The 27,057-nt window shown below is 43.6% G+C and overlaps 3 protein-coding genes across 11 annotated transcripts in view; 1 reads left to right on the top strand and 2 right to left on the bottom strand.

Moving 5' to 3' along the window:
- LOC139532420 (hemicentin-2-like) overlaps window positions 1-27,057 on the top strand; it is a 231,613-nt gene that overhangs the window by 115,631 nt on the left and 88,925 nt on the right. The gene's annotated exons all lie outside the window — the stretch shown is intronic.
- LOC139532429 (SLAM family member 7-like) overlaps window positions 1-27,057 on the bottom strand; it is an 89,776-nt gene that overhangs the window by 5,005 nt on the left and 57,714 nt on the right. The window lies entirely within an intron of this gene.
- LOC139532426 (SLAM family member 7-like) lies at window positions 1,408-25,333 on the bottom strand. Of its 8 annotated transcripts, XR_011666569.1 has the most exons (12): window positions 25,130-25,330; window positions 22,217-22,504; window positions 21,827-22,093; window positions 21,061-21,327; window positions 20,487-20,552; window positions 15,474-15,500; window positions 13,122-13,148; window positions 12,841-12,870; window positions 6,215-6,292; window positions 5,917-6,000; window positions 2,637-5,775; window positions 1,408-2,598 (listed from the first exon to the last, which is right to left on the bottom strand). XR_011666569.1 is itself a non-coding variant. In XM_071329985.1 (11 exons), the coding sequence occupies exons 1-10, from the start codon at window positions 25,194-25,196 to the stop codon at window positions 5,921-5,923; spliced, it is 1,197 nt and encodes a 398-aa protein (XP_071186086.1). In that variant the 5' UTR covers window positions 25,197-25,332; the 3' UTR covers window positions 1,408-5,771; window positions 5,917-5,920. The 8 variants fall into 8 exon arrangements, 7 of the variants coding, with proteins under 7 accessions (XP_071186086.1, XP_071186085.1, XP_071186092.1 ...); XM_071329985.1 differs by having other exon boundaries at window positions 1,408-5,771; window positions 25,130-25,332; XM_071329984.1 differs by having other exon boundaries at window positions 1,408-5,775.

The following is a 27,057-nucleotide window of genomic DNA, read 5'->3' as shown; positions in this document are numbered from 1 at the left end:
CGATCTGCACAACGCATCACCAGGGGCAAACTACCTGCCCTCCAGGACACCTACACCACCCGATGTCACAGGAAGGCCAAAAAGATAATTAAGGACAACAACCACCCGAGCTACTGCCTGTTCACCCCGCTATCATCCAGAAGGCGTAGTCAGTACAGGTGCATCAAAGCTGGGACAGAGAGACTGAAAAACAGCTTCTATCTCAAGGCCATCAGACTGTTAAACAGCCATCGCTAACATAGAGGCTGCTGCCAACATACAGACTCAAATCTCTGGCCAATTTAATAAATGGACTTAATAAAAGTATCATTAGTCATTTTAAATAACGCCACTTGAATAATGTTTACATATCCTACATTATTCATCTATATACTGTATTCTATACCATCTACTGCATCTTGCCTATGCCGCACGGCCATCGCTCATCCATATATTTACATGTACATATTCTTATTCATCCCTTTACATTTGTGTGTATAAGGTAGTTGTTGTGAATTTGTTAGATTACTTGTTAGATATTACTGTATTGTCGGAACTAGAATCACAAGCATTTCGCTACACTCGCATTAACATCTGCAAACCATGTGTATGTGACCAATACATTTTTATTTTATTTCATTATAAAGATAATCTGAAAAGCAGACATTTCATACATGTATCAGAGTATCAATGTATCCAGGGTAATACAGTATGGTTAGGGTATAAATATGTAGTCCTAACCCTATTGGCATTGAAAGAGACATTATTATCAACCTTTACTTTTTATGTCTAGCATTCTGCTTGCTGGGTGTATCTGGTCTACGTAGGCTGTCCACTATTATACCAATATAGATCCTATTAAACTACTAGAGGGGCTATGTCATAATTGTCACGTCTGCTCCCGCTCTTCCCCTCCCCCTGGCGCTTGAGGGCGCCAGAATGCCTTGCATCACTCACTCCTGCCATCCATCACGTACACCTGCCTTTCCTCGTCACGCGCATCAGCGTTATTGGACTCACCTGGACTCTCTTATCACCTGTTCATTTCCTCCCCTATATGTGTCAGTTCCCCAGCTCTGTTCCCAGCTTCTGCATTGATTGTTTTCTGTTTGCTAACGCTGTTTATGTCTCGTTCCATGTCCGTTATTTATTAAATGTTACTCCCCGTACCTGCTTCGTCTCTCCAGCGTCCTTTTTGTGACAATAATCCCTCAAAGTTCCAGAATGGGGCAAAAATGGCAAACATCTTGGTCAGGGAGAAATCCAAAACCAGTCTAATTGGATTGAATGGCAGTAGAGGCATAGATGATGCACTTCCTGATTTTACTGATGCCGGAAAATAAAAGTAAGGCATGTGACGTATCAGAAATTGTGTAATGAAATTATAGTCAACCTAAAATATTGTCATATAATTATAGATAAAGCGTATAGGAAGAGGATGAACTTTAATGTCCCAAGGGAGAAATGGTCTTAGACACACAGTACTGCTGTTTACAAAATAGACACTGTACATTACACACTCAACATAATACATACATTACACATTAGCCTTATCATACACTTCTCATACAGCCACAGGGAGGGATGTTGTCTCACACCCATATGGGTTTTATACAAATTGTATGTACTGTATACATAGCCATTTAGATTTACTGAATAAAAATAAAAATATAAACGTAACATGTAAAGTGTTGGCCCCATGTTTCATGAGCTGAAATTAAAGATCCCAGAAATGTTCCATATGCAAAAAAGCTTATTTCTCTAAAGATTTCTGCACAAATTTGTTTACATCCCTGTTAGTGAACATTTCTACTTTGCCAGGATACAGTTCATTTGGAAAATATTCAGACCTCTTGACTTTTTCAACATTTTGTTACATTAGTCTTATTCTAAAATGGATTCAATAGTTTTTTCCGCCTCACCAATCACTGTCAAACGCTCCCTAAAACACTTCAGCGAGCAGGCCTTTCTAATCAACCTGGCCCGGGTATCCTGGAAGGATATTGACCTCATTCCGTCAGAGGATGCCTGGTTATTCTTTAAAAGTGCTTTCCTCACCATCTTAAATAAGCATGCCCCATTCAAAAAATGTAGAACCAGGAACAGATATAGCCCTTGGTTCACTCCAGACCTGACTGCCCTTGACCAGCACAAAAACATCCTATGGCGTTCTGCATTAGCATCGAATAGCCCCCGTGATATGCAACTTTTCAGGGAAGTTAGGAACCAATATACACAGGCAGATAGGAAAGCTAATGCTAGCTTTTTCAAACAGAAATTTGCATCCTGTAGCACAAACTCAAAAAAGTTCTGGGACACTGTAAAGTCCATGGAGAATAAGAGCACCTCCTCCCAGCTGCCCACTGCACTGAGGCTAGGAAACACTGTCACCACCGATAAATCTGCGATAAGTGAGAACTTCAATAAGCATTTTTCTACGTCTGGCCATGCTTTCCACCTGGCTACCCCTATCCCGGTCAACAGCCCTGCACACCCCACAGCAACTTGCCCAAGCCTCCCCCATTTCTCCTTCACCCAAATCCAGATAGCTGATGTTCTGAAAGAGCTGCAAAATCTGGACCCCTACAAATCAGCCGGGCTAGACAATCTGGACACTCTCTAAAATGATCCGCCGAAATGGTTGCAACCCCTATTACTAGCCTGTTCAACCTCTCTTTCGTATCGTCTGAGATCCCCAAAGATTGGAAAGTTGCTACGGTCATCCCCATCTTCAAAGGGGGAGACACTCTAGACCCAAACTGCTACAGACCTATATCCATCCTACCCTGCCTTTCTAAGGTATTCGAAAGCCAAGTTAACAAACAGATCACCGACCATTTCGAATCCCACCGTACCTTCTCCGCTATGCAATCTGGTTTCCGAGCTGGTCATGGGTGCACCTCAGCCACGCTCAAGGTCCTAAACGATATCATAACCGCCATCGATAAGAGACAATACTGTGCCGACTCTCTTCTCTGTATACATCAATGATGTCGCTCTTGCTGCTGGTGATTATCTGATCCACCGCTACGCAGACGACACCATTCTGTATACTTCTGGCCCTTCTTTGGACACTGTGTTTAAAAAAATATATATATTTAAGGGGTGGATCAGCTTAATATTGCGGAAAGAATGTTGTTTGGACACTGTGTTAACTAACCTCCAGACGAGCTTCAATGCCATACAACTCTCCTTCTGTGGCCTCCAACTGTTCTTAAATGCGAGTAAAAGTAAATGCATGCTCTTCAACTGATCGCAGCCCAACTACAAATACCTAGGTGTCTGGTTAGACTGTAAACTCTCCTTCCAGACTCACATTAAGCATCCCCAATCCAAAATTAAATCTAGAATTGGCTTCCTAGTTCGCAAAAAAAGCATCCTTCACTCATGCTGCCAAACATACCCTCGTAAAACTGACTATATAAACCGATCCTTGACTTCGGCGATGTCATTTACAAAATAGCATCCAACACTCTACTCAGCAAATTGGATGCAGTCTATCACGAACTGCAAAAATCACTGAAGCTGGAGACTCATATCTCCCTCACTAGCTTTAAGCACCAGCGGTCAGAGCAGCTCACAGATCACTGCACATGTACATAGCCCATCTGTAAATAGCCCATCCAACTACCTCATCTCCATAATGTTATTTTATTTATTTTTTGTTTCTTTGCACCCCAGTATCTCTACTTGCACACACATCTTCTGCACATCTATCACTCCAGTGTTTAATTGCTATATTGTACTTATTTCGCCACTATGGCCTATTTATTGCCTAACCTCCCTTATCCTACCTCATTTGCACACACTGTATACAGTGGGGAGAACAAGTATTTGATACACTGCCGATTTTGCAGGTTTTCCTACTTACAAAGCATGTAGAGGTCTGTAATTTTTATCATAGGTACACTTCAACGGTGAGAGCCGGAATCTAAAACAAAAATCCAGAAAATCACATTGTATGATTTTTAAGTAATTAATTTGCATATTATTGCATGACATAAGTATTTGATACATCAGAAAAGCAGAACTTAATATTTGGTACAGAAACCTTTGTTTGCAATTACAGAGATCATACGTTTCCTGTAGTTCTTGACCAGGTTTGCACACACTGCAGCAGGGATTTTGGCCCACTCCTCCATACAGACCTTCTCCAGATCCTTCAGGTTTCGGGGCTGTCGCTGGGCAATACGGACTTTCAGCTCCCTCCAAAGATTTTCTATTGGGTTCAGGTCTGGAGACTGGCTTGGCCACCCCAGGACCTTGAGATGCTTCTCACTCCTTAGTTGCCCTGGCTGTGTGTTTCAGGTCGTTGTCATGCTGGAAGACCCAGCCACGACCCATCTTCAATGCTCTTAATGAGGGAAGGAGGTTGTTGGCCAAGATCTCGCGATACATGGCCCCATCCATCCTCCCCTCAATACGGTGCAGTCGTCCTGTCCCCTTTGCAGAAAAGCATCCCCAAAGAATGATGTTTCCACCTCCATGCTTCACGGTTGGGATGTTCTTGGGGTTGTACTCATCCTTCTTCTTCCTCCAAACACAGCGAGTGGAGTTTAGACCAAAAACTCTATTTTTCTCTCATCAGACCACATGACCTTCTCCCATTCCTCCTCTGGATCATCCAGATGGTCATTGGCAAACTTCAGATGGGCCTGGACATGCACTGGCTTGAGCAGGGGGACCTTGCCTGGATTTTAATCCATGACGGCGTAGTGTGTTACTAATGGTTTTCTTTGAGACTGTGGTCCCAGCTCTCTTCAGGTCATTGACCAGGTCCTGCCGTGTAGTTCTGGGCTGATCCCTCACCTTCCTCATGATTATTGATGCCCCACGAGGTGAGATCTTGCATGGAGCCCCAGACCGAGGGTGATTGACCGTCATCTTGAACTTCTTCCATTTTCTAATAATTGAGCCAACAGTTGTTGCCTTCTCACCAAGCTGCTTGCCTATTGTCCTGTAGCCCATCCCAGCCTTGTGCAGGTCTACAATTTTATCCCCGATGTCCTTACACAGCTCTCTGGTCTTGGCCATTGTGGAGAGGTTGGAGTCTGTTTGATTGAATGTGTGGACAGGTGTCTTTTATACAGGTAACGAGTTCAAACAGGTGCAGTTAATACAGGTAATGAGTGGAGAACAGGAGGGCTTCTTAAAGAAAAACAAACAGGTCTGTGAGAGCCGGAATTCTTACTGGTTGGTAGGTGTTCAAATACTTATGTCATGCAATAAAATGCAAATTAATTACTTAAAAATCATACAATGTGATTTTCTGGATTTTTGTTTTAGATTCCGTCTCTCACAGTTGAAGTGTACCTATGATAAAAAATTACAGACCTCTACATGCTTTGTAAGTAGGAAAACCTGCAAAATCGGCAGTGTATCAAATACTTGTTCTCCCCACTGTATATACTTTTTCTATTGTATTTTTGACTGTATGTTTGTTTATTCCATGTGTAACTCTGTGTTGTTGTTTGTGTCGCACTGCTTTGCTTTATCTTGGCCAGGTCACAGTTGTAAATGAGAACTTGTTCTCATCTAGCATACCTGGTTAAATAAAGGTGAAATATATATATATTTTTAAATAGTCCAAAAGTCAAAGTCAAAAAGAGATTCAGTTCTTTTAAATCCATGATTCTCAATAATTATTCAATTCAGATCTTTCCCAAAAAAGGTAAATCCACAAAAAACGCAACCTCAGAGGGGCACCCATGTCGTCCAGTGCTGGTAGCCCAGATGAGACGGTGGGTTCTCTTGTCTTCATGATCCTCTGTGTACCTCTGGTCCACAGTTCCCTGGCTAGAGAGATGTCAGTTAGGAATAAATCATTAGGAACAAGAGTTGTTAACAGTCTACTTATAGTGAGTTGACCAGAAGTATTGCACAATAAAAGGGAAATGAAGTGAAAACAGTCTACATTGTTATCACACTCCAACTTACCGTCCTACAATGCTGAATTCTCTTCTGCTGCCCCCTTTCCATTGTCGTACTTCACCGTGTCTTCGTTCAGCAGCACGGACCCCTCTGCAAGAAAACACAACAGGAGAACTCAACTAGAGAAATGGAACAGAATTAATGTGATTCAAGAATGCTATAATTACAATGGCACTGATTCCTGCTCTGTTATGACAGTTTAAGATGAAGCCAGTCTTTCCCATCTATTTGAGACTGAGGTCTGTACATTTATCCTGACGCATACAGAGGGACTTGAGGTGAACTATCTCTTTCTCATACACACCTCCATTTGCCTCTCCTTTTTCAGCTGCGTTAAGGTCGCCCCCTGGTGCAGCGCTGCCATTCGCTTTAGCCTTATCATCTGAGGAAACGCACAGAGAAGGTAAAACAAGTACGACAGCCTCTCTACTGAACCACCAGTGTTTCCCAGACAGTGGTTTCTTAGACAGGACAAGCCCTCCCACCACAATATGTTTTTTAAACCCGACTTGTTCTAACAATCCTCAACATATTTGATGGTAGAATTCCAGTGTAACGCCACTTTCACCTCAATCTGTAACCAGGTTTCCATCCTACCTTTTTATGCGTACCGTGTAAATTTACACCATCAACATTGTTTACAGCAAACAGAGTAGAAGAGGTTCCTTGAATATACAATGTATTTGCCTTTTAAAAATATATACGGTTGAGAAAAAAATATTCTCGTTTATATCTAGAATTCTGCTTGCTGGGTATATCTGGTCTATGTATTCTGACCACTTTGACTAGTATGTCCCCCCTCACCACCACCACTGGAGCAGAAATGTATCTAGACTACACCACAGATTAAAGTCTTTGGGTTCACCCTGCCTCGGAGGCTGTCCACTATTATATCAATATAGATCCTATTAAACCACTAGAGGGGCTATGTCATAATCCCTCAAAGTTCCAGAATGGGGCAAAAATGGCAAACATCTTGGTCAGGGAGAAATCCAAAACCAGTCTAATTGGATTGAATGGCAGTAGAGGCATAGATGATGCACTTCCTCATTTTACTGATGCAGGAAAATAAAAGTAAGGCATGTGATGTATCAGAAATTGTGTAATGAAATTATAGTCAACCTAAAATATTGTGATATAATTATAGATAAAGCGTATAGGAAGAGGATGAACTTTAATGTCCCAAGGGGGAAATGGTCTTAGACACACAGTACTGCTGTATACAAAATAGACACTGTACATTACACACTCAACATAATACATACATTACACATTAGCCTTATCTTACAGCCACAGGGAGGGATGTTGTCTCACCCATATGGGTTTTATACAAATTGTATGTATAAATAGCCTTTAAGATTTACTGAATAAAAATATAAACACAACATGTAAATTGTTGGTCCCATGTTTCATGAGCTGAAATAAAAGATCCCAGTAATGTTCCATATGCAAAAAGAAAAATGCACAAATTTGTTTACATCCCTGCTAGTGAACATTTCTCCTTTGCCAGGATACAGTTCATTTGGAAAGTATTCAGACCTCTTGACTTTTTCAACATTTTGTTACATTAGTCTTATTCTAAAATGGATTCAATAGTTTTCCCCCTCATCAATCTACACACAATACCCCATAATGACAAAGCAAAAACAGGTTTGTTATTTTTTTCTTAAAAATGTACTAATAAATCAAAAATGTTAATATAACATTTACATGAGTATTCACACCCTTTACTCAGTACTTTGTTGAAGCACATTTGGCTGCGATTACAGCCTCGTGTTCTCTTGGGTATGACGCTTACAAGCTTGGCACACTTGTATTTGGGGAGTTTCTCCCATTCCTCTCTGCAGATCCTCTCAAGCTCGGTCGGGTTGTATGGGGAGCATCGCTGCACAGCTATTTTCAGGACTCTCCAGAGATGTTCAATCGGGTTCAAGTCCGGGCTCTGACTGGGCCACTCAAGGACATTCAGAGACTTGTCCCGAAGCCACTCCTGCATTGTCTTGGCTGTGTGCTTAGGGTCGCTGTCCTGTTGGAAGGTGAACGTCCGCCCCATTCTGAGCGCTCTGGAGCAGATTTTCATCAAGGATCTCTCTGTACTTTGCTCCGTTCATCTTTCCCTCGATCCTGACTATTCTCCCAGTCCCTGCCGCTGAAAAACATCCCCACAGCACGATGCTGCCACCACGCTTCACCGTAGGGATGGTGCCAGGTTTCCTCCAGACATGAAGCTTGGCATTCAGGCCAAAGAGTTCAATCTTGGTTTCATCAGACCAGGGTCCTTCAGGTGGCTTTTGCCAAACTTCAAGCGGGCTGTCATGTGCCTTTTACTGAGGAGTGGCTTCTGTCTGGCCACTCTACCATAAAGGCCTGATTGGTGGAGTCCTGCTGGAAGGTTCTCCCATCTCCACAGAGGAACTCTGGGAGAATCCGGTTCTTGGTCACCTCCCTGACCAAGGCCCTTCTCCCCCGATTGCCCAGTTTGGCCAGGCGTCCAGCTCTAGGAAGAGTCTTGCTGGATCCAAATTTTTTCAATTTAAGAACGATGGAGGCCACTGTGTTCTTGGGGATCTTCAATGCTGCAGAAATGTTTTGGTACCCTTCCCCAGATCTGTGCCTCGACACAATCCTGTCTCGGGGCTCTACGGGCAATTCCTTTGACCTCATGGCTTGGTTTTCCCTCTAACATGCACTGTCAACTGTGGGACCTTATATATACACAGGTGTGTGCCTTTCCAAATCATGTCCAATAAATGTAATTTTCCACAGGTGGACTCCAATCAAGTTGTAGAAACATTTTAAGGATGATCAATGAAAACGGGATGCACCTGAGCTCAATTTCGAGTCTCATAACAAAGGTTCTGAATACTTATGTAAATAAAGGTATTTTTGTTTTTTATTTTTTATACATTTTCCCAAAAATCTATAAACCTATTCTCGTTTTGTCATTATGGCGTATTGTGTGTAGATTGATGAGAAAACCATTTTAGAATAAGGCTGTAATGTAAGAATAAGTGGAAAAGGTCAAGGGGTCTGAATACTTTACAAATACACTGTAATCTATCCACCTGAAAGGTGTGGCATATCAAGAAGTTGATTAAACAGCATGATCATTACACTAGTGTACCTTGTGCTGGGGACAATAAAAGGCCACTCTGGCCTCCCGGGTGGCGCAGTGGTCTAGGGCATTGCATCGCAGTGCTAGCTGCGCCACTAGAGTCTCTGGGTTCGCGCCCAGGCTCTGTCGCAGCCGGCCGCGACCTGGAGGTCCGTGGGGTGACGCACAATTGGCCTAGCGTCGTCCGGGTTAGGGAGGGTTTGGCCGGTAGGGATATCCTTGTCTCATCGCGCTCCAGCGACTCCTGTGGCAGGCCGGGCGCAGTGCGCGCTAACCAAGGGGGCCAGGTGCACGGTGTTTCCTCCGACACATTGGTGCGGCTGGCTTCCGGGTTGGAGGCGCGCTGTGTTAAGAAGCAGTGCGGCTTGGTTGGGTTGTGCTTCGGAGGACGCATGGCTTTCGACCTTCGTCTCTCCCGAGCCCGTACGGGAGTTGTAGCGATGAGACAAGATAGTAATTACTAGCGATTGGATACCACGAAAATTGGGGAGAAAAGGGGAGAAAATAAAAATATATAAAAAATATATATAAAAAAAGGCCACTCTAAAATGTGCAGCTTTGAGGGAGCGTGCAAATGGCATGCTGACTGCAGGAATGTCGAACTGAGCTGTTGCCAGAGAATTGAATGTTAATTTCTCTGCCATAAGTCGCCTGCAACGTCATTTTAGAGAATTTGGCAGTATGTCCAACCGGCTTCATTACCGCAGACTGTGTAACCACGCCAGCCCATGACTTCCACATCTGGCTTCTTCACATGCGGGATCGTCTGAGACCAGCCACACAGACCGCTGATTAACCTCACTAGGGTAGGGGGCACTATTTTCACCTCCGGATGAAAAGCGCGCCCAAAGTAAACTGCCTGTTACTCAGGCCCAGAAGCTAGGATATACATATAATAGTAGATTTGGATAGAAAACACTCTAAAGTTTCCAAAACTGTTAAAATAATGTCTGTGAGTATAACAGAACTGATATGGCAGGCAAAACCTGAGAAAAATCCATCCAGGAAGTGTTTGTAGTTTTATATTGAATGCCTATACAGTATCCCATGACTTAGGACTCAAATTGCACTTCCTATGGCTTCCACTAGATGTCAACAGTCTTTAGAAATTGTTTCAGGCTTGTATTCTGAAAAAATGAGGGAGTAAGACTACTCTGAGTGAGTGGACCCTGGAAAGTCCCCAGACCTGTTTTCTGCGCGCGACCGAGAGTGCGCCTTTCTTGTTTTTCTTTTATATTGACGAAGCTATTGAAATATGATTGATTATTATGACTGAAAACAACCTGAGGATTGATTATAAACATCGTTTGACATGTTTCTACGAACTTTACTGATACTATTTGGATTTTTCGTCTGCCTGTTGTGACTGCCTTTGAGCCATTGGATTACTGAACAAAACGCGCCAACAAAACAGAGGTTTTTGGATATAAAGAGGGACTTTATCGAACAAAACAAACATTTATTGTTTAACTGGGAGTCTTGTGAGTGCAACCATATGAAGATCATCAAAGGTAAGTGATTCATTTTATTGCTATTTCTGACTTTCGTGACTAATCTACTTGGCTGGTAACTGTATGTAATGTTTTGTGTGCTGGGCGCTGTCCTCAGATAATCGCATGGTATGCTTTCGCCGTAAAGCCTTTTTGAAATCTGACACAGCGGCTGGATTAACAAGAAGTTAAGCTTTAATTTTATGTATAACATATATTTTCAAGAATGTTAAATATTTGAATTGAGTATTTTTGAATTTTGCGCTCTGCAATTTCACTGGATGTTGGCCAGGTGGGACGCTACCGTCCCATGTACCCTAGAGAGGTTAAACTTGATTTCTGTCTGTAATAAAGCCTTTTTGTGTAGAAAAATTCATTCTGATTGGCTGGGCCTGGCTCCCCAGTAGGTGGGCCTATGCCCTCCCATGCCCACCCATGGCTGCACCCCTACCCAGTCATGTGAATTGCATAGATAAGGGCCTACTGAATTTTATTCAATTGAATGATTTCCTTATATGAACTGAAACTCAGTAAAATCGTTGAAATTGTTGCATGTTGCATTTACAGTGGGGAGAACAAGTATTTGTTACACTGCCGATTTTGCAGGTTTTCCTACTTACAAAGCATGTAGAGGTCTGTAATTTTTATCATAGGTACACTTCAACTGTGAGAGACGGAATCTAAAACAAAAATCCCGAAAATCACATTGTATGATTTTTAAGTAATTAATTAGCATTTTATTGCAAGACATAAGTATTTGATACATCAGAAAAGCAGAACTTAATATTTGGTACTGAATCCTTTGTTTGCAATTACAGAGATCATACGTTTCCTGTAGTTCTTGACCAGGTTTGCACACACTGCAGCAGGGATTTTGGCCCACTCCTCCATACAGACCTTCTCCAGATCCTTCAGGTTTCGGGGCTGTCGCTGGGCAATACGGACTTTCAGCTCCCTCCAAAGATTTTCTATTGGGTTCAGGTCTGGAGACTGGCTAGGCCACTCCAGGACCTTGAGATACTTCTTACGGAGCCACTCCTTAGTTGCCCTGGCTGTGTGTTTCGGGTCGTTGTCATGCTGGAAGACCCAGCCACGACCCATCATCAATGCTCTTACTGAGGGAAGGAGGTTGTTGGCTAAGATCTCGCAATACATGGCCCCATCCATCCTCCCCTCAATACGGTGCACTCGTCCTGTCCCCTTTGCAGAAAAGCATCCCCAAAGAATGATGTTTCCACCTCCATGCTTCACGGTTGGGATGGTGTTCTTGGGGTTGTACTCATCCTTCTTCTTCCTCCAAACACGGCGAGTGGAGTTTAGACCAAAAAGCTCTATTTTTGAATCATCAGACCACATGACCTTCTCCCATTCCTCCTCTGGATCATCCAGATGGTCATTGGCAAACTTCAGACGGGCCTGGACATGCGCCTGCTTGAGCAGGGGGACCTTGTGTGCGCTGCAGGATTTTAATCCATGACGGCGTAGTGTGTTACTAATGGTTTTCTTTGAGACTGTGGTCCCAGCTCTCTTCAGGTCATTGACCAGGTCCTGCCGTGTAGTTCTGGGCTGATCCCTCACCTTCCTCATGATCATTGATGCCCCACGAGGTGAGATCTTGCATGGAGCCCCAGACCGAGGGTGATTGACCATCATCTTGAACTTCTTCTATTTTCTTCTATTTTCTAATAATTGCGCCAACAGTTGTTGCCTTCTCACCAAGCTGCTTGCCTATTGTCCTGTAGCCCATCCCAGCCTTGTGCAGGTCTACAATTTTATCCCTGATGTCCTTACACAGCTCTCTGGTCTTGGCCATTGTGGAGAGGTTGGAGTCTGTTTGATTGAGTGTGTGGACAGGTGTCTTTTATACAGGTAACGAGTTCAAACAGGTGCAGTTAATACAGGTAATGAGTGGAGAACAGGAGGGCTTCTTAAAGAAAACCTAACAGGTCTGTGAGAGCCGGAATTCTTACTGGTTGGTAGGTGATCAAATACTTATGTCATGCAATAAAATGCAAATTAATTACTTAAAAATCATACAATGTAATTTTCTGGATTTTTGTTTTAGATTCCGTTTCTCACAGTTGAAGTGTACCTATGATAAAAATTACAGACCTCTACATGCTTTGTAAGTAGGAAAACCTGCAAAATCGGCAGTGTATCAAATACTTGTTCTCCCCACTGTATATATTTTTTCAGTATATTTAGCTTTTAAGAATCAGTATGTTACAGGAATCAACTCATCCGTGACAAATATGTCTTGAGTGTATTGTAACCGCCAGAGCACTCTGTTACCGGGTAAACTGTCCACTTAAGTTTCATACACACCTTCTTTCCCCTGCCCCTTTTCAGCTTTATCTGCGTTGAATTTCCGTGTTTTGGACACACACAACACACACACACACACATACACAACACACACACACGTGTGAGTAAAGGTCCCTAATTGAGTTAAAACAGATTTCTGGTGATGCCATTAGTGGAACCGTAACCTCTGCAGAATCACACAGAAGGTAAACATCATCCACAGCCTCTCTCCTACGGCATCAAATGCTACTTAAAGAAGTTACTTCTGCTTTATACAGTCTTAAATTAACTGGATTACTTGCCTTGTTCTGGCTGGACTACATCACTGCCTTTAGTTGAGGAGGAGAAGACAAGAGAAAAGTTGAGTTTTGCATTCTGATACACAGACCATATACTTATTTGTTGTGTTCACTTCTGGATGACAATGAAAAGGATGCTAAGTGGTAGAATTCCAGTCGAATGACACTGTCTTACATTCTGTCACAGAGACTCATTAGGGAATTCTCCTTAGATGGGGGGCTGGTTTTGTGGCTGTTGGACTTCCTGAGCCAGAGGTCACAGTGTGTCAAAGTAGGTCCCCACGTGTGGGACATGCGCACCACCAACACAGGCTCTCCTCAGGGATGTGTTTTGTCACCCCTCCTGTAATCTTATACACTAATAGTTGTACTAGTTCCCATCCTGACAGACACCTCGATAAGTTCTCTGATGACACTGCCTTGATCAGCCTGTTGCATGATAACAAGGAACAACATGGCCCGGTCCTTTGTAGAGTGGTGTGACGAATTACACTTGGTCCTCAATACCATGGACTTCAGGAAGCATACAACACCTACCTCTGCAACATCTATCACAGGTCAGAACACAGAGATTGTAGAGGAAAACAATATATGGGTGTCCTCTTGGACAATAAGCTTCAGTGGAATAAATGTACAGAGACCTGATCTACAAAAAGAGTCAACAGAGACTGTACTTTCTCAAAATCTGGGATCTTTTAATGTAGACTTTACTATACTGACTCTGTTTTACAAATCTTTCATTAGGAGTATTTTAACTTTTTGTATTGTTTGTTGGTTTGGCAATGCCACTGTCAGCCAGAGAAATTTGCTGAGAAGGATTATCACCACAACAAGCAATGTACTTGGAGTCACACAGACAGGCCTGAATTAGATTTTTAAGGTCAGGGCCCTCCGCAAGGCAGCAAATTATTTTAGAGACAAGCCAACCCCTGTAGCCGCACTTTGAACTAGCCCCCTCTGGGTGCAGGTATAGGGCACCCCTCGGCAGGAAAAAAACAACTAGACAATCATTTGTGCCAGGTGTAATATCCCTCCTAAATAGCTTGGGCTAATGTTCCTATCGACCCAGTAAGGCCAGCAAGCTAGTCTCTTTTTATTGGTATGTAACTTATGAAAGTTGTATTGTCAATTTGTTTTGTATTTAAACGCCACTTTAAACATGTACATGACACTGCAACAACATTTCCCCATGGGGACAGTAATGTCAGTAAAGTAGGTACTGTAGGAATTTGTTCCAACTAGGCACCACACCAGATCAACTGAGCTAATTGATCAGTTCAGTGATTGCCTCAATTCAACACACCTGGTCTTCTAGGTGGTTAAATCAAAAACATGAAGTGCCTGCGGCCCTCCAGGACCAGGGTTTGTCTACCCCTGCAGTAGATGAATACTGTAAGCTCTAAAAGACACAAAACCTGCAAAGGTCTTGAGACGTTCTGAAACAATCCACATCTCTAAACTGGTAACAGTCATATCAAACAAAACAACATGGAAACAGTTCTCAGAACTGAAAGTGTACTGAATGACAACCACGGAGTAAATCAAATGGAGCAGAAGATTGTGAAATAATTGGCTTTTCAACAGTACAAACTAGCAAGGGGAGACAGTGACAATCTTTATCCACAGTGTTACCTCTATTGGTGACATTTTGACATGAAAAATGCATAGATGTAAAGATAAACCAAAACCAAGCAGGTTATTTCAAATACTCATCACAAGTACATCATTTAGGCACCACACCAATCTCATTATTGTCCCCATGGGGACATTTTGTTGCAGTGTCATGTACACGTTTAAAGTGGCGTTTTAAATACAAATGGGACAGCAGGGTAGCCTAGTGGTTAGAGCGTTGGGCTAGTAACCGAAAGGTTGCAAGTTCGAATCCCCAAGTTACAAATCTGTCATTCTGCGCCTGAACAAGGCATTTAACCCACTGTAGGCCGTCATTGAAAATAAGAATTTGTTCTTAAATGACTTGCCTAGTTAAATAAAGGTAAAATAAATTTAAAGCAGATTCCAACTGCATAATACACATATATTTGCCAGCCCACACACTAACTTTAAACTCACATTAGTAATCACCTTCTCATACTGTATGTAGCCGTCACTAAAACATGTTCTTCAAATAAATGCCTCCAATAATAATATGAGAAACACGTTTCTGGCAACATCTCCACATATCTGCATTGTCAAAATGGCCCCATAGAAGTACAATGTTAAAGGTGTGTTAGTGTTACTACCTGTGTTAGTGGGATTGTTATGGTTTTGTTTTCACTGGAATCCGAATGTTCTACCATTTTTCGGAACCAGTGAGTATGAAGAATTGAGACAGGAAGAGACAGAGAATTATCCTACCTTTCTTTTTCTTCCACACCAAAAGTCCTGAGGAATAAAAAAAATGGATCTGTAGCTTATGTGTTCGGTTTAACAAAGTGAGAAATAACCCCTCTTAAAGTACAAGTCTGTGTATTAACCATTTGGTCAAATATTGAGTATGACTTCACCCACATTTACATGTTTAAGCTGCAATAAGAAGACATCATTTCTGAGAGCACCAATAAACAACCTGCATACAGTACCTGCACCAGGCCCACTTCAAATCAATGTGAAAGTAACCAGTGAATTAAACAGATGACGACGAATGCAAACTATGCTCGATAAATACTACACATGCGTTGAAATAAAAGCCATACATCAAAGGACTTACCCAGGCCTACAATCAACAAGGATGCATGAAGACAAAAAAAACTAAAAGAATTACGAAAATCACAAAATCTACACATGCTTTTTTAAAGGAACCTAAGGCTGCGTCCGTGATTCAGCACCGCCTCAGGACAGCGCCTCAGGACAGGTAGGCATAGAGGAGCTCCGTGGCGTGGTGCTGAATGGACAGCGCCTCTGTCTAGTAGACAGCTATATCAGGATTTAGTTTGTGGGCAGTTAGACATTTTTTGGGCATGGTTAGGTAGCCTACAATGTGTATATGAAAATCATAACTGACACGCAGAACTTTAGAAATGGTAGTTATAACTGTAAATAGGCTCTCCAGATGAAAAAGGTTGCCGACCCCCGAGACTATAGTCACCTTTGTCAAACGGCGCATACAGTGTAGATCTATAATGACTTCCCACCAACGGTCTTTGTAGAAATTGGGAAGAGCACAAGACAATGTTGGTGGGAAGTCATTAGTGTCTTCAACGACACAGTAGGAGAGAACACGAACAGACTAAAAACCATAAGTAGCCTAGCTTTCTAAAACAAACAGGACATGTATTTTGGGGAAGTTGTTTCAGTTGTGTTTAGTTTTATAACAAAACATGAAACCAAAATGGCACTAGCCTACTGGGCCGAATGAATGAAGATACCAATTAGGCTACAGCTATCACAACCTATATTTTAATAGCAAAGAAATTGCTTTTGGTTTTGAATGGTCACCAAATAGGAGGACTCCCCCACCTCCCAATTCTCAGGCTATCAGATTACAACAAGGTTAACAAGGCCGAGTTCAAATGTCGACATCAAATTCAAAGTAATTGGCGACCAGCCTAAACTGCTGACCGGCAAAACAAACTGGTACTCTCTGTTCTCTGGTTTCTAAAAGTGAAAGAAGAGGCACCATGCTGGCAGCTGCTCTCCAAGCCATGCCAATGACTTTAGTCTACTTTTTTAGTCTACTTTAAATGATTGTTCTTGAGTGACTGCCAGACCCTGCTATACCCAATGGATGCCCTGTAACGACTCTCCTCCTCCTCTTCATCCGAAGAGGAGGAGCAGGGATTAAACCAAGGTGCAGCGGGTTGTGAATACATATAGATTTATTTGCTGACGAAGACGAACACAAAAACTTATACTTGCATAAACTACAAAACAACAAACGACGTTAAACAGACCTGAACTGGTGAACATAAAAAACAATGCACTCATGAACAGGAAAGAACGAACGAGAGACGAGACAGTACCGTGTGGTGCAATAAACACAGACACAGCGACAACCACCCACGACAAACAATGTGAAACAACCTCCCTATGTATGTCTCTCAATCAGAGGAAAACGAAAACACCTGCCTCTGATTGAGAGCCATACAAGGTCAATTAAACCTGACACTTAACATAGAACAAACACAGACTGCCCACCCATCTCACGTCCTGACCCACTAAACACAACAATACAAAAGGAAAACAAGGTCAGGAACGTGACAGAACCCTCCCCTTAAGGTGCGAACTCCGGACGCACCATAAAAAAAAGTCTAGGGGAGGGTCTGGGTGGGCATCTGTCCGCGGCGGCGGCTCTGGCGCAGGACGTGGATCCCATCCCACCATAATAAATCCCCGCTTCTGTGGCCTCCTCAAGGTGGCGACCCTCGCCACCGACCTTGGACTGGGAACCCTAGACATGGGTCCCGCTGGATTTAGGGGCAGCCCCGGACTGAGGGACGGCAGCTCCGGACTGAGGGACAACACCGGACTGGCTGGCGGATCCTGGCTGGCTGGCTCTGGCGGATCCTGGCTAGCTGGCTCTGGCTGGTCCTGGCTGGACGGCTCTGGCTGGTCCTGGCTGGACGGCTCTGGCTGGTCCTGGCTGGCGGAAAGCTCTGGCTGGTCCTGGCTGGCGGAAGGCTCTGGCTGATCCGGTCTGGCGGAAGGCTCTGGCTGATCCGGTCTGGCGGAAGGCTCTGGCTGATCCGGTCTGGCGGAAGGCTCTGGCTGATCCGGTCTGGCGGAAGGCTCTGGCTGATCCGGTCTGGCGGAAGGCTCTGGCTGATCCGGTCTGGCGGAAGGCTCTGGCTGATCCGGTCTGGCGGAAGGCTCTAGCGGCTCCTGTCTGGCGGACGGCTCTGTAGGCTCTTTGCAGGCTCATGGCAGACGGGCGGCTTTGCAGGCTCATGACAGACGGGCAGCTTTGCAGGCTCATGACAGACGGGCAGTTCAGGCGCCGTTGGGCAGACGGACAGTTCAGGCGCCGCTGGGCAGACGGGCAGTTCAGGCGCCGCTGGGCAGATGGGCAGTTCAGGCGCCGCTGGGCAGATGGGCACACCTGTAGGGAGGAGACGGAGAGACAGCCTGGTGCGTGGGGCTGCCACAGGACCCACCAGGCTGGAGAGACCTACAGGAGGCTTGATGTTACGAGGCACCTGAAGGACCGGGCTGTGGGGGAGTACTGGAGCTCTGGTGCGCAGCCTTGGCACCACTCCCCCAGGCTGGAATACTACACCAGCCCGTACCCTCCAGAGTGCAGGCACAGGTTGAACCGGGCTGTGGATGAGCACTGGAGATCTAGTGCCTACTACGCGCACTTCTCTCTTAGGCTCCACTACCACATTTGCCCGGTACGAGCGGAGCGTAGGCATAGGACGCACTGCACCCTCCCAGCGCTCCGGAGACACAGCACGCAGAGCCGGCGCAGGATACCCTGGACCGAAACTGCGTACCGGAGACCAGACGCGCTGAGCAGGCACAATATGCCCCGGCTGGATGCCCACACTCACATGACACTTTCGGGGGGCTGCTCTATAGCGCACCGGGCTATGGGCACGCACTGGCGACACCGTGCGCTTAACCGCATAACACGGTGCCTGACCAGTGACGCGATGCTTATAATAAGCACGAGGAGTGCGCTCAGGTCTGCTACCTGGCTTAGCCACACTCCTCTCTAGCCCCCCCCAAAAAACATTTCTGGGGTTGCCTCTCGTACCTGTCCCGCTGCCGTGCTGCCTCCTCATATCGCCGCCGCTCAGCTTTCGCTTCCTCCAGCTCAGCTTTGGGGCGGCGATACTCCCCAGCCTGTGCCCAGGGTCCTTCTCCGTTCAACTCGTCCTCCCAAGTCCACAAGTCCTGGGATTTCTGCGGTTGCTGTCCTTTTCCCCGCTGCTTGGTTCTGGTAATTTGGTGGGTGGTTCTGTAACGACTCTCCTCCTCCTCTTCATCCGAAGAGGAGGAGCAGGGATTAAACCAAGGTGCAGCGGGTTGTGAATACATATAGATTTATTTGCTGACGAAGACGAACACAAAAACTTATACTTGCATAAACTACAAAACAACAAACGACGTTAAACAGACCTGAACTGGTGAACATAAAAAACAATGCACTCATGAACAGGAAAGAACGAACGAGAGACGAGACAGTACCGTGTGGTGCAATAAACACAGACACAGCGACAACCACCCACGACAAACAATGTGAAACAACCTCCCTATGTATGTCTCTCAATCAGAGGAAAACGAAAACACCTGCCTCTGATTGAGAGCCATACAAGGTCAATTAAACCTGACACTTAACATAGAACAAACACAGACTGCCCACCCATCTCACGTCCTGACCCACTAAACACAACAATACAAAAGGAAAACAAGGTCAGGAACGTGACATGCCCCCAGGGTTGGGAGTGACTGATTACATGTAACCTACCCAACCATGGAAACACCATCATTCTTATGGTAAAGCTACACACAGCCAAAATGAACCATCCTTTTATGGACCTGCAGATAGGCCTTAGGCACAGTCACATATTATAGTTATAGTGGATGGTTCGATATGGTATCGAAAATGTAGCATACTGGTGCGACTAGGGGAGAATAACAATGGCATACTCCTTGCATCCTCTCTCCTACTTCTCAAAACCCAGTGGATGAGAAAGCCAGAGGTCCCTCCCCTCTGACGTTCTCCTCCAATGGGGTTTGAGAAGGAAGCGAGGAGAGAAGATGCAAGGAGTAAACAATTCAGATTCTACCCATTACTTATTATTAGCAGTTTTCTAACATGATGTTTTATTGACTTGTGTGTGTTGTGATGTACTTCAAGCACGCCGCGATGGTGGGAAGTATTTCCATAAAGTTCAGCTTTCCCCAACTTTAGTCCCGCCCTGTTCACAACCCTCGTCCATGCTACCAACTGTCCCCCACACACTTTGCTTCTCTTCCATTGGAAATGAATGGCTTTCCGTGGTTTCATCACCCATATCGTCTTCAGAGAGGCACTGTGAGCCTTTTCTTTAAAGTCATGTTTGTAGTTTGTTTGTAACAACAGTTGTATAGTATGTTGACTGTGGCTATGTATTCATATGTATAGGTTAACACAAAGTAATTACCATTCATTTAAATTATTAATTCAGATTAGGATCATCCATACTGTGCCCGGTCCAAATTGGTGCCTCCCTGTGACACATTATGAAGACTGTGCCCTACAGCAGGTGGTGCATCTAACCCCTTGTCTTGACTGTAGCAGTAGCCTGAACAGTACTGTAAATACAGGTAGACCAGGTATCCCCTTCAGGGGGTATAGCTCACTGTTGTTGCTGCTGTTATGTCAATCTGTGCTTCAGAACTATGTACATGTACAGTGCTCTGTTACTATAGATGTGCTGTTCTTACCTGTTAAGACGATGACAACAATGGTAACGACAACCAAAGCAACAACAGCACCGATATTGAAAGGCTCTGAAATGAAAACACATTTTGTATTGATACTTTGACAGGAGTTGATCAGGAATTAAACATAGTGCCGCACTCAAAATGTCCTACAACACTAGCAGTGTGTCACGACTTCCGTCAAAGTTGGTCCCTCTCCTTGTTCGGGCGGCGTTCGGCGGTCGACGTCACCGGCTTTCTAGTCGCCACCAATCCATGTTTAATTTCCGTTTGGTTTTGTCTTCATTATACACACCTGATTTCTATTCCATTAATTATGTTCCTTATTTAACCCTCTGGCTTCCCTCTCTGTTTTGTGCGTTATTGTTTGTCATGTGGGTTCTTGTTGTTCGTGCTTTTGTTGATTGTATACGTTCCTTGTTGGAATCTTACCTTTGATTGAGTAAATCTTGGATTATTACTCAGAACTGTGTCCTGCGCCTGACTCTGCATTTATTCAATTTTACCAACGGCCTCACACAGTGTTACTAACATATCAATACATAAGACTGTAACACACTTATGAGTGTCCACTCACCTGGACCAAACACCTCTCCAACTGGCTCACTGACTTCCTCACTAACAGAGTTATTCAGCTTGCAGATGTACTTGTAACTGTTGGTTGATTTGCCAGTGTCGCTCTTAGAGACAATCAGCTGTTTTCCTATGACCTCCCATGCTCTCTCTCCCACTTTCCAGCTGTAGGTGACTGGTTCAGCATCAGTGGTGTCGCCTTCACAGGTCAGAGTGCAGGAGGTTTTGTCTGGGTTACAGGAAGAAGTGATTGTGGGTTTGGGGACTGCCTCTGTAAATGGAGGAAAGAAACAGGAATAATTTAGGAAAATGCTTGTGAGGCAATGCACAACCTGCTGTTTCTACATAACTGCAACGCAACTGTTGTGTTATATAGACTGGGTTACAGAAATAAGTGACTGTGGGTTTTGTGACTGCCTCTGTAAATAGAGGAAAGAAACAGGAATAATTTAGGAATATGCTTGTGAGGCACTCCAATACATAACCTGCTGTTTCCACATGACCACACACTAGCAGTGTTACTGACATATCAATACATAAGATTGTAACACACTTATGAGGCGGCAGGGTAGCATAGCGGTTAGAGTGTTGGACTAGGAACTGAAAGGTTGCAAGGTCGAATCCCTGAGCTGACAAGGTAAAAATCTGTCGTTCTGCCCCTGAACAAGGCAGTTAACCCACTGTTCCTAGGCTGTCATTGAAAATAAGAATTTGTTCTTAACTGACTTGCCTAGTTAAATAAAGGATGAAATATATGAGTGTCCACTCACCTGGACCAAACACCTCTCCAACTGGCTCACTGACTTCCTCACTAACAGCATTCTTCAGCTTGCAGGTGTACTTGTAACCATTGGCTGATTTGCCAGTGTTGCTCTTAGAGACATTCATCTGTTTGTCTACAACCTCCCACGCCCCCTCCCCCACTTTCCAGCTGTAGGTGACTGGTTCAGCATCAGTGGTGTCACCTTCACAGGTCAGAGTGCAGGAGGTTTTGTTGGCGTTACAGGAAGAAGTAATTGTGGGTTTGGGGACTGCCTCTGTAAATAGAGGAAAGAAACAGGAATCATTTGGGAAAATGCTTGTGAGGCACTACAATACATAACCTGCTGTTTCTACATGACCACACATACACAGACACAGACACGCACAGAAACACTTACTGATAACAGATAGTTTATATGTCTTGTCAAGCAGTTTGCTGTTGAACTCCACAGAATAAACTCCACTGTCTGTTTTCATCAATCCACTGATTCTCAGCTCTGCAGTAGTCTGGTTCAGGGTTGTACGCTCTTTGAAGGCTCCATAGATGTCCAGACCACCAAAATCCTTGTCCCACTCTGCCACCTTGTCCTTCCCATGCTTCCATAGGATGCTTGTGATGGAGTGTGGCACTGTGGACTTGTCTGGTTTCAACACCAGCTCACCTCCCACTTTATGATAAAGATCCTCTGGAGAAGCAGACATTTCATACATGTATCAGAGTATCAATGTATCCAGGGTAATACATTATGGTTAGGGTATAAATATGTAGTCCTAACCCTATTGGCATTGAACTGACATTATTATCAACCTTTACTGTTTATATCTAGAATTCTGCTTGATGGGTGTATCTGGTCTATGTAGTCTGGCCACTTTGACTAGTATGTCCCCCCTCACCACCACCACTGGAGCAGAAATGTATCTAGACTACACTACAGATTAAAAAGTCTTTGTCTACACCCTGTTCACTATCATATCACTAGCTAGGTTTCCATCCAATCTGCGACAGATTTTCATGATATTATTCTAAAATCTGCATAAAACAATAATCACATTTTCCCACCAGAGATATGTTTCCATCAGACTGACTTTTTGATGGTAAAAGTCTTTGAGTGATGAGGTAGTGTACATAGCCCTCCATACCTCTCTGATTCAGAGGGGTTGGGTTAAATGCGGAAGACACATTTCAGTTGAATACATTCAGTTGTACAACTGACTAGGTATCCCCCTTCCCTTTCACTTTACATAAAAATAACTTTTGCAGATAAATTCCCATGTACCAAATGAAAAATACAAATTTAAATGGGTTCCATCGCATTTTCAACTCTACTGATGGTTTGTCACAAATTGCTACGTTATATAGACTGTTGTGTTATATCGACTATTGTGCATTATATAGACTGTTGTGCGGTATATAGACTGTTGTGCGGTATACAAACTGTTGCGGTATAAAGACTGTTGCAGTATAAAGACTGCTGTCTGTTGTGTTATATAGACTGCTGTGTTATATAGACTGTTGTGGGTTATATTTTTTATATTATTTCACCTTTATTTAACCAAGTAGGCCAGTTGAAAACAAGTTCTCATTTACAACTGCGACCTGGCCAAGATAAAGCAAAGCAGTGCGAAAAAAATCAACAACACAGAGTTACACATGGAATAAACAAACGTACAGTCAATAACACAATAGAAAAATCTGTATACAGTGTGTGCAAATAAAGCATGGAGGTAAGGCAATAAATAGGCCAATAGTGGCGAAGTAATTACAATTTAGCAATTTACACTGGAGTGATAGATGTGCAGATGAGGATGTGCAAGTAGAAATACTGGTGTGCAAAAGAGCAGAAAAATAAAAACAAATATGGGGATGAGATAGGTAGTTTGTTGGATGGGCTATTTACAGATGGGCTGTGTACAGCTGCAGTGATCGGTAAGCTGCTCTGACAGCTGACGCTTAAAGTTAGTGAGGGAGATATAAGTCTCCAACTTCATTGATTTTTGCAATTCGTTCCAGTCATAGGCAGCAGAGAACTGGAAGGAAAGGCGGCCAAAGTAGGTGTTGGCTTTGGGGATGACCAGTGACATATACAGTGGGGAGAACAAGTATTTGATAGACTGCCGATTTTGCAGGTTTTCCTACTTACAAAGCATGTAGATGTCTGTAATTTTTATCATAGGTACACTTCAACTGTGAGAGACGGAATCTAAAACAAAAATCCAGAAAATCACATTGTATGATTTTTAAGTAATTCATTTGCATTTTATTGCATGACATAAGTATTTGATCACCTACCAACCAGTAAGAATTCCGTCTCTCACAGACCTGTTCGTTTTTCTTTAAGAAGCCCTCCTGTTCTCCACTCATTACCTGTATTAACTGCACCTGTTTGAACCCGTTACCTGTATAAAAGACACCTGTCCACACACTCAATCAAACAGACTCCAACCTCTCCACAATGGCCAAGACCAGAGAGCTGTGTAAGGACATCAGGGATAAAATTGTAGACCTGCACAAGGCTGGGATGGGCTACAGGACAATAGGCAAGCAGCTTGTTGAGAAGGCAAAAACAGAAACAGCGAAACAGGCCCCTATCTCTCTTACTATATGTAGCCCACATATCTGATGCTGTCTGGACAGAAATAGTATGACATGCCATACTCTTTTTGTCCAGACAGCATCAGATACATTGTTTACACATACAGAGACAGAGGGGCGCTGTTTCGCTCGCTCGGATTCTTTATCTGAGATTGATGGCTCTTTCTTTCGGCGTGCGTCTCAGTCAAATAAATGATAAATATTTCAATATTTTATTTGGATGGGCCCCCCTAAGGCTCGCTCATAACGCCGGGCCTGCCATGATCACGCAGACCCTTCTGTAGGTTTTAGCCTTGGTTAGGCCAGGATTCAACATCTGATAACTTCCTGAAGTTGGCTCTGTGTGTAGCTAAACGGAAAATGAAGGGTGCGGTCCGTAACGTAAACCACATAGACGTCGTTTAAAACCATTCTTCAATATGAAGAGCGTGTTTAGGCTATGTCCATCACTCCATAATGTCGTTTATGATTTCAGATTGCCATGTTTCTTATTTTCTTTGATATGAATCCCACTCGGCGGCTGCAGCGCAGTGTTCATAAGGCGCGTGATCTAACATATTGTATTGTTCATTGTTCACCCACTGTTCTTGATAATCAAATATTATGATGTGATGTTGTAGACTAGGCTATACAACTAGCACACAATAGCAAACAAGTAGCCTAACAAATATTAGGTAGGCCAAACGCTACGTTCGGCCCGCCAGTCGATTCAACTTACCTTCGGAGACCACCGTTCGCACCAGATAAAGCCAGAAGCACAATCTGATAAGTGTTAGTTTAGACATCTTTGTTAGTTCGTTCGTTTATTTATATAATAAATAAAAGTAAGTTCAAATGAGATATGCTAAAACAGTGTGACGTTCATAACCTAGCCTACCGAGGCTGTGAAAGTGAAAGTAAAATGTGGATTTTAGTTCCTCCCTCTTCCTTCCTCTGAAGTCATGACCACTTGGTTGAAAATAACGTTCCATTTGACTTGTAAATCATGTTTAATAGCTGAAATACAATCACACTGTATACCAACACATTGCATTATGTTGATATGCTATAATAACTTTAATTGAAAAAAAAAAAATCTAACCACGTCTGGAATATTCCTTTATAATTTATAATTGATAGGATCACTGTGCTATAATGTAACAAAAGTTGTCAATGCTGTAATATTCAAAGTTAACTTAATAACTATAGTTCATTTAATTTTCCTCCTGTCCACTGAGTCTGAGGGCTTTTGATTCACCAGCCTATAACCATTGACCTATAGGCCTACTGTATGAGACATACACACAAACATTCACACAGACATATTTTCCTCAAAATATAATACATGTTTCCCATCTTGTTGTATGGATCAACATCTCATTATAATTCACATTATTCAAAGTTTATAAAAATGATAGTAGCCTAGGCTAAACATGACAGCACATACAGGATAATAACATGATACATAATAACTCCAAATATATAGATAAAGAGAGATGAGTTTACTGAAGAGAAACAAACCTTCCCTGTACAGAATCTAAATATTTATCAAACAAACCATATATTCAATAAATGCATTTTAACTGGTTTCCTCTAGTACAGACTCTGTAGCTGTACTGGTCTCTGTTGGTACAGAGGATTTACCTATACATCCCTATGTAGTAGACAGTATCTGAGCTACTCTCTATTGCTGTACATGCTGTATCTGAGCTGGTGTCTACTGGTCCAGAGGGTGCAACTGAACTGTAGTTTACTGGAGTAGATAGTGTACCTAAATGCTGTGGCTCTGAGACCAGCTGACAATCCTGGACTGCTTCTATCAGGAGTGTCTGTACTGTCTGACACTGAGTTAGTGGGTCTCCTCAGACCTGATAGGTCAGGTGTTCCTCCCTCTCTGTCTACCTGACCACTGCTCCTCTAGGTTTCCATTGTTTTCACTTGTTTTCCTTGTTCTACACCCATCTGATAGCCATGATAGTGTCTTATAGATCAGGGTTTTCCAAATGTTTTCACTCGGGCCCCCCTTGGGTCTTGATGTATGGGAATTCAGGATGGAGGTGTTTGTTTGGGAGGAGTTAGGTTCTTTCACCTCTATCTCTGATGCTCCATATTTGTTCTTTCTCTGAGGGGTTGGTGGAGACCTCTGACCGTCAGTCTGGCTGTTGAGTGTGGCTCTGCTGGATTCCTCCTCTTCCTTCCCTTCATCCTGTGTTTTCTCTTCCTTCCCCTCTCCATCTCTTCTAGCCTCTTCATCTCGTCTTCCCTCGTTCTCTTCATCTCCCCCTGTCTCTGCATCATAATCTCAGACCATTGCCTTATGTGACTCCTGGTCAGATCCATTCCCATAATCCTCTGTCCCCCACAGTGTATCCTGATTGTGGTTCAGGCTGTATCCATCTCTGGGCTTTGGAAGGGGTCAGATGAGCCCGTGACATAGCCTCCTCCCCTCCCTTACTCTCTTCCCTCTCTCTTTCCCCCTCTCCGTTTCCAGATACCTTAGTCAGTGTCCTCACTTGAGATCTATGCAGGAAGGCATTGGAATTCCAGCCCTGATTCTGGTCATTTCGTTTGAGCGTGTTATTACTCACAACATCACCTGTGTTATTAGTAGATCCTGCCTCATCTAGTAATGGCTGCTTCTCTCCCTCACTCTCTCTGGTTATCACA

This window comes from Salvelinus alpinus, chromosome 10, assembly GCF_045679555.1.
Source record: "Salvelinus alpinus chromosome 10, SLU_Salpinus.1, whole genome shotgun sequence".
NCBI classification, from domain to species: Eukaryota; Metazoa; Chordata; class Actinopteri; order Salmoniformes; family Salmonidae; genus Salvelinus; species Salvelinus alpinus.
This window is presented reverse-complemented; position numbering and strand designations above follow the sequence as displayed.

Excerpts from the sequence above, each read along its gene's own strand:
- LOC139532426 (XM_071329985.1), bottom strand. The coding sequence starts at position 25,196 with ATGTCTAAACTAACACTTATCAGATTGTGCTTCTGGCTTTATCTGGTG. Across the intron at positions 15,501-20,486 it reads TGTTGTCATCGTCTTAACAG|GACTTTTGGTGTGGAAGAAA; the intron begins GTAAGAACAGCA and ends TTTATTCCTCAG. Across the intron at positions 6,293-12,840 it reads AAAGGGGCAGGGGAAAGAAG|ATGATAAGGCTAAAGCGAAT; the intron begins GTGTGTATGAAA and ends GCGTTTCCTCAG.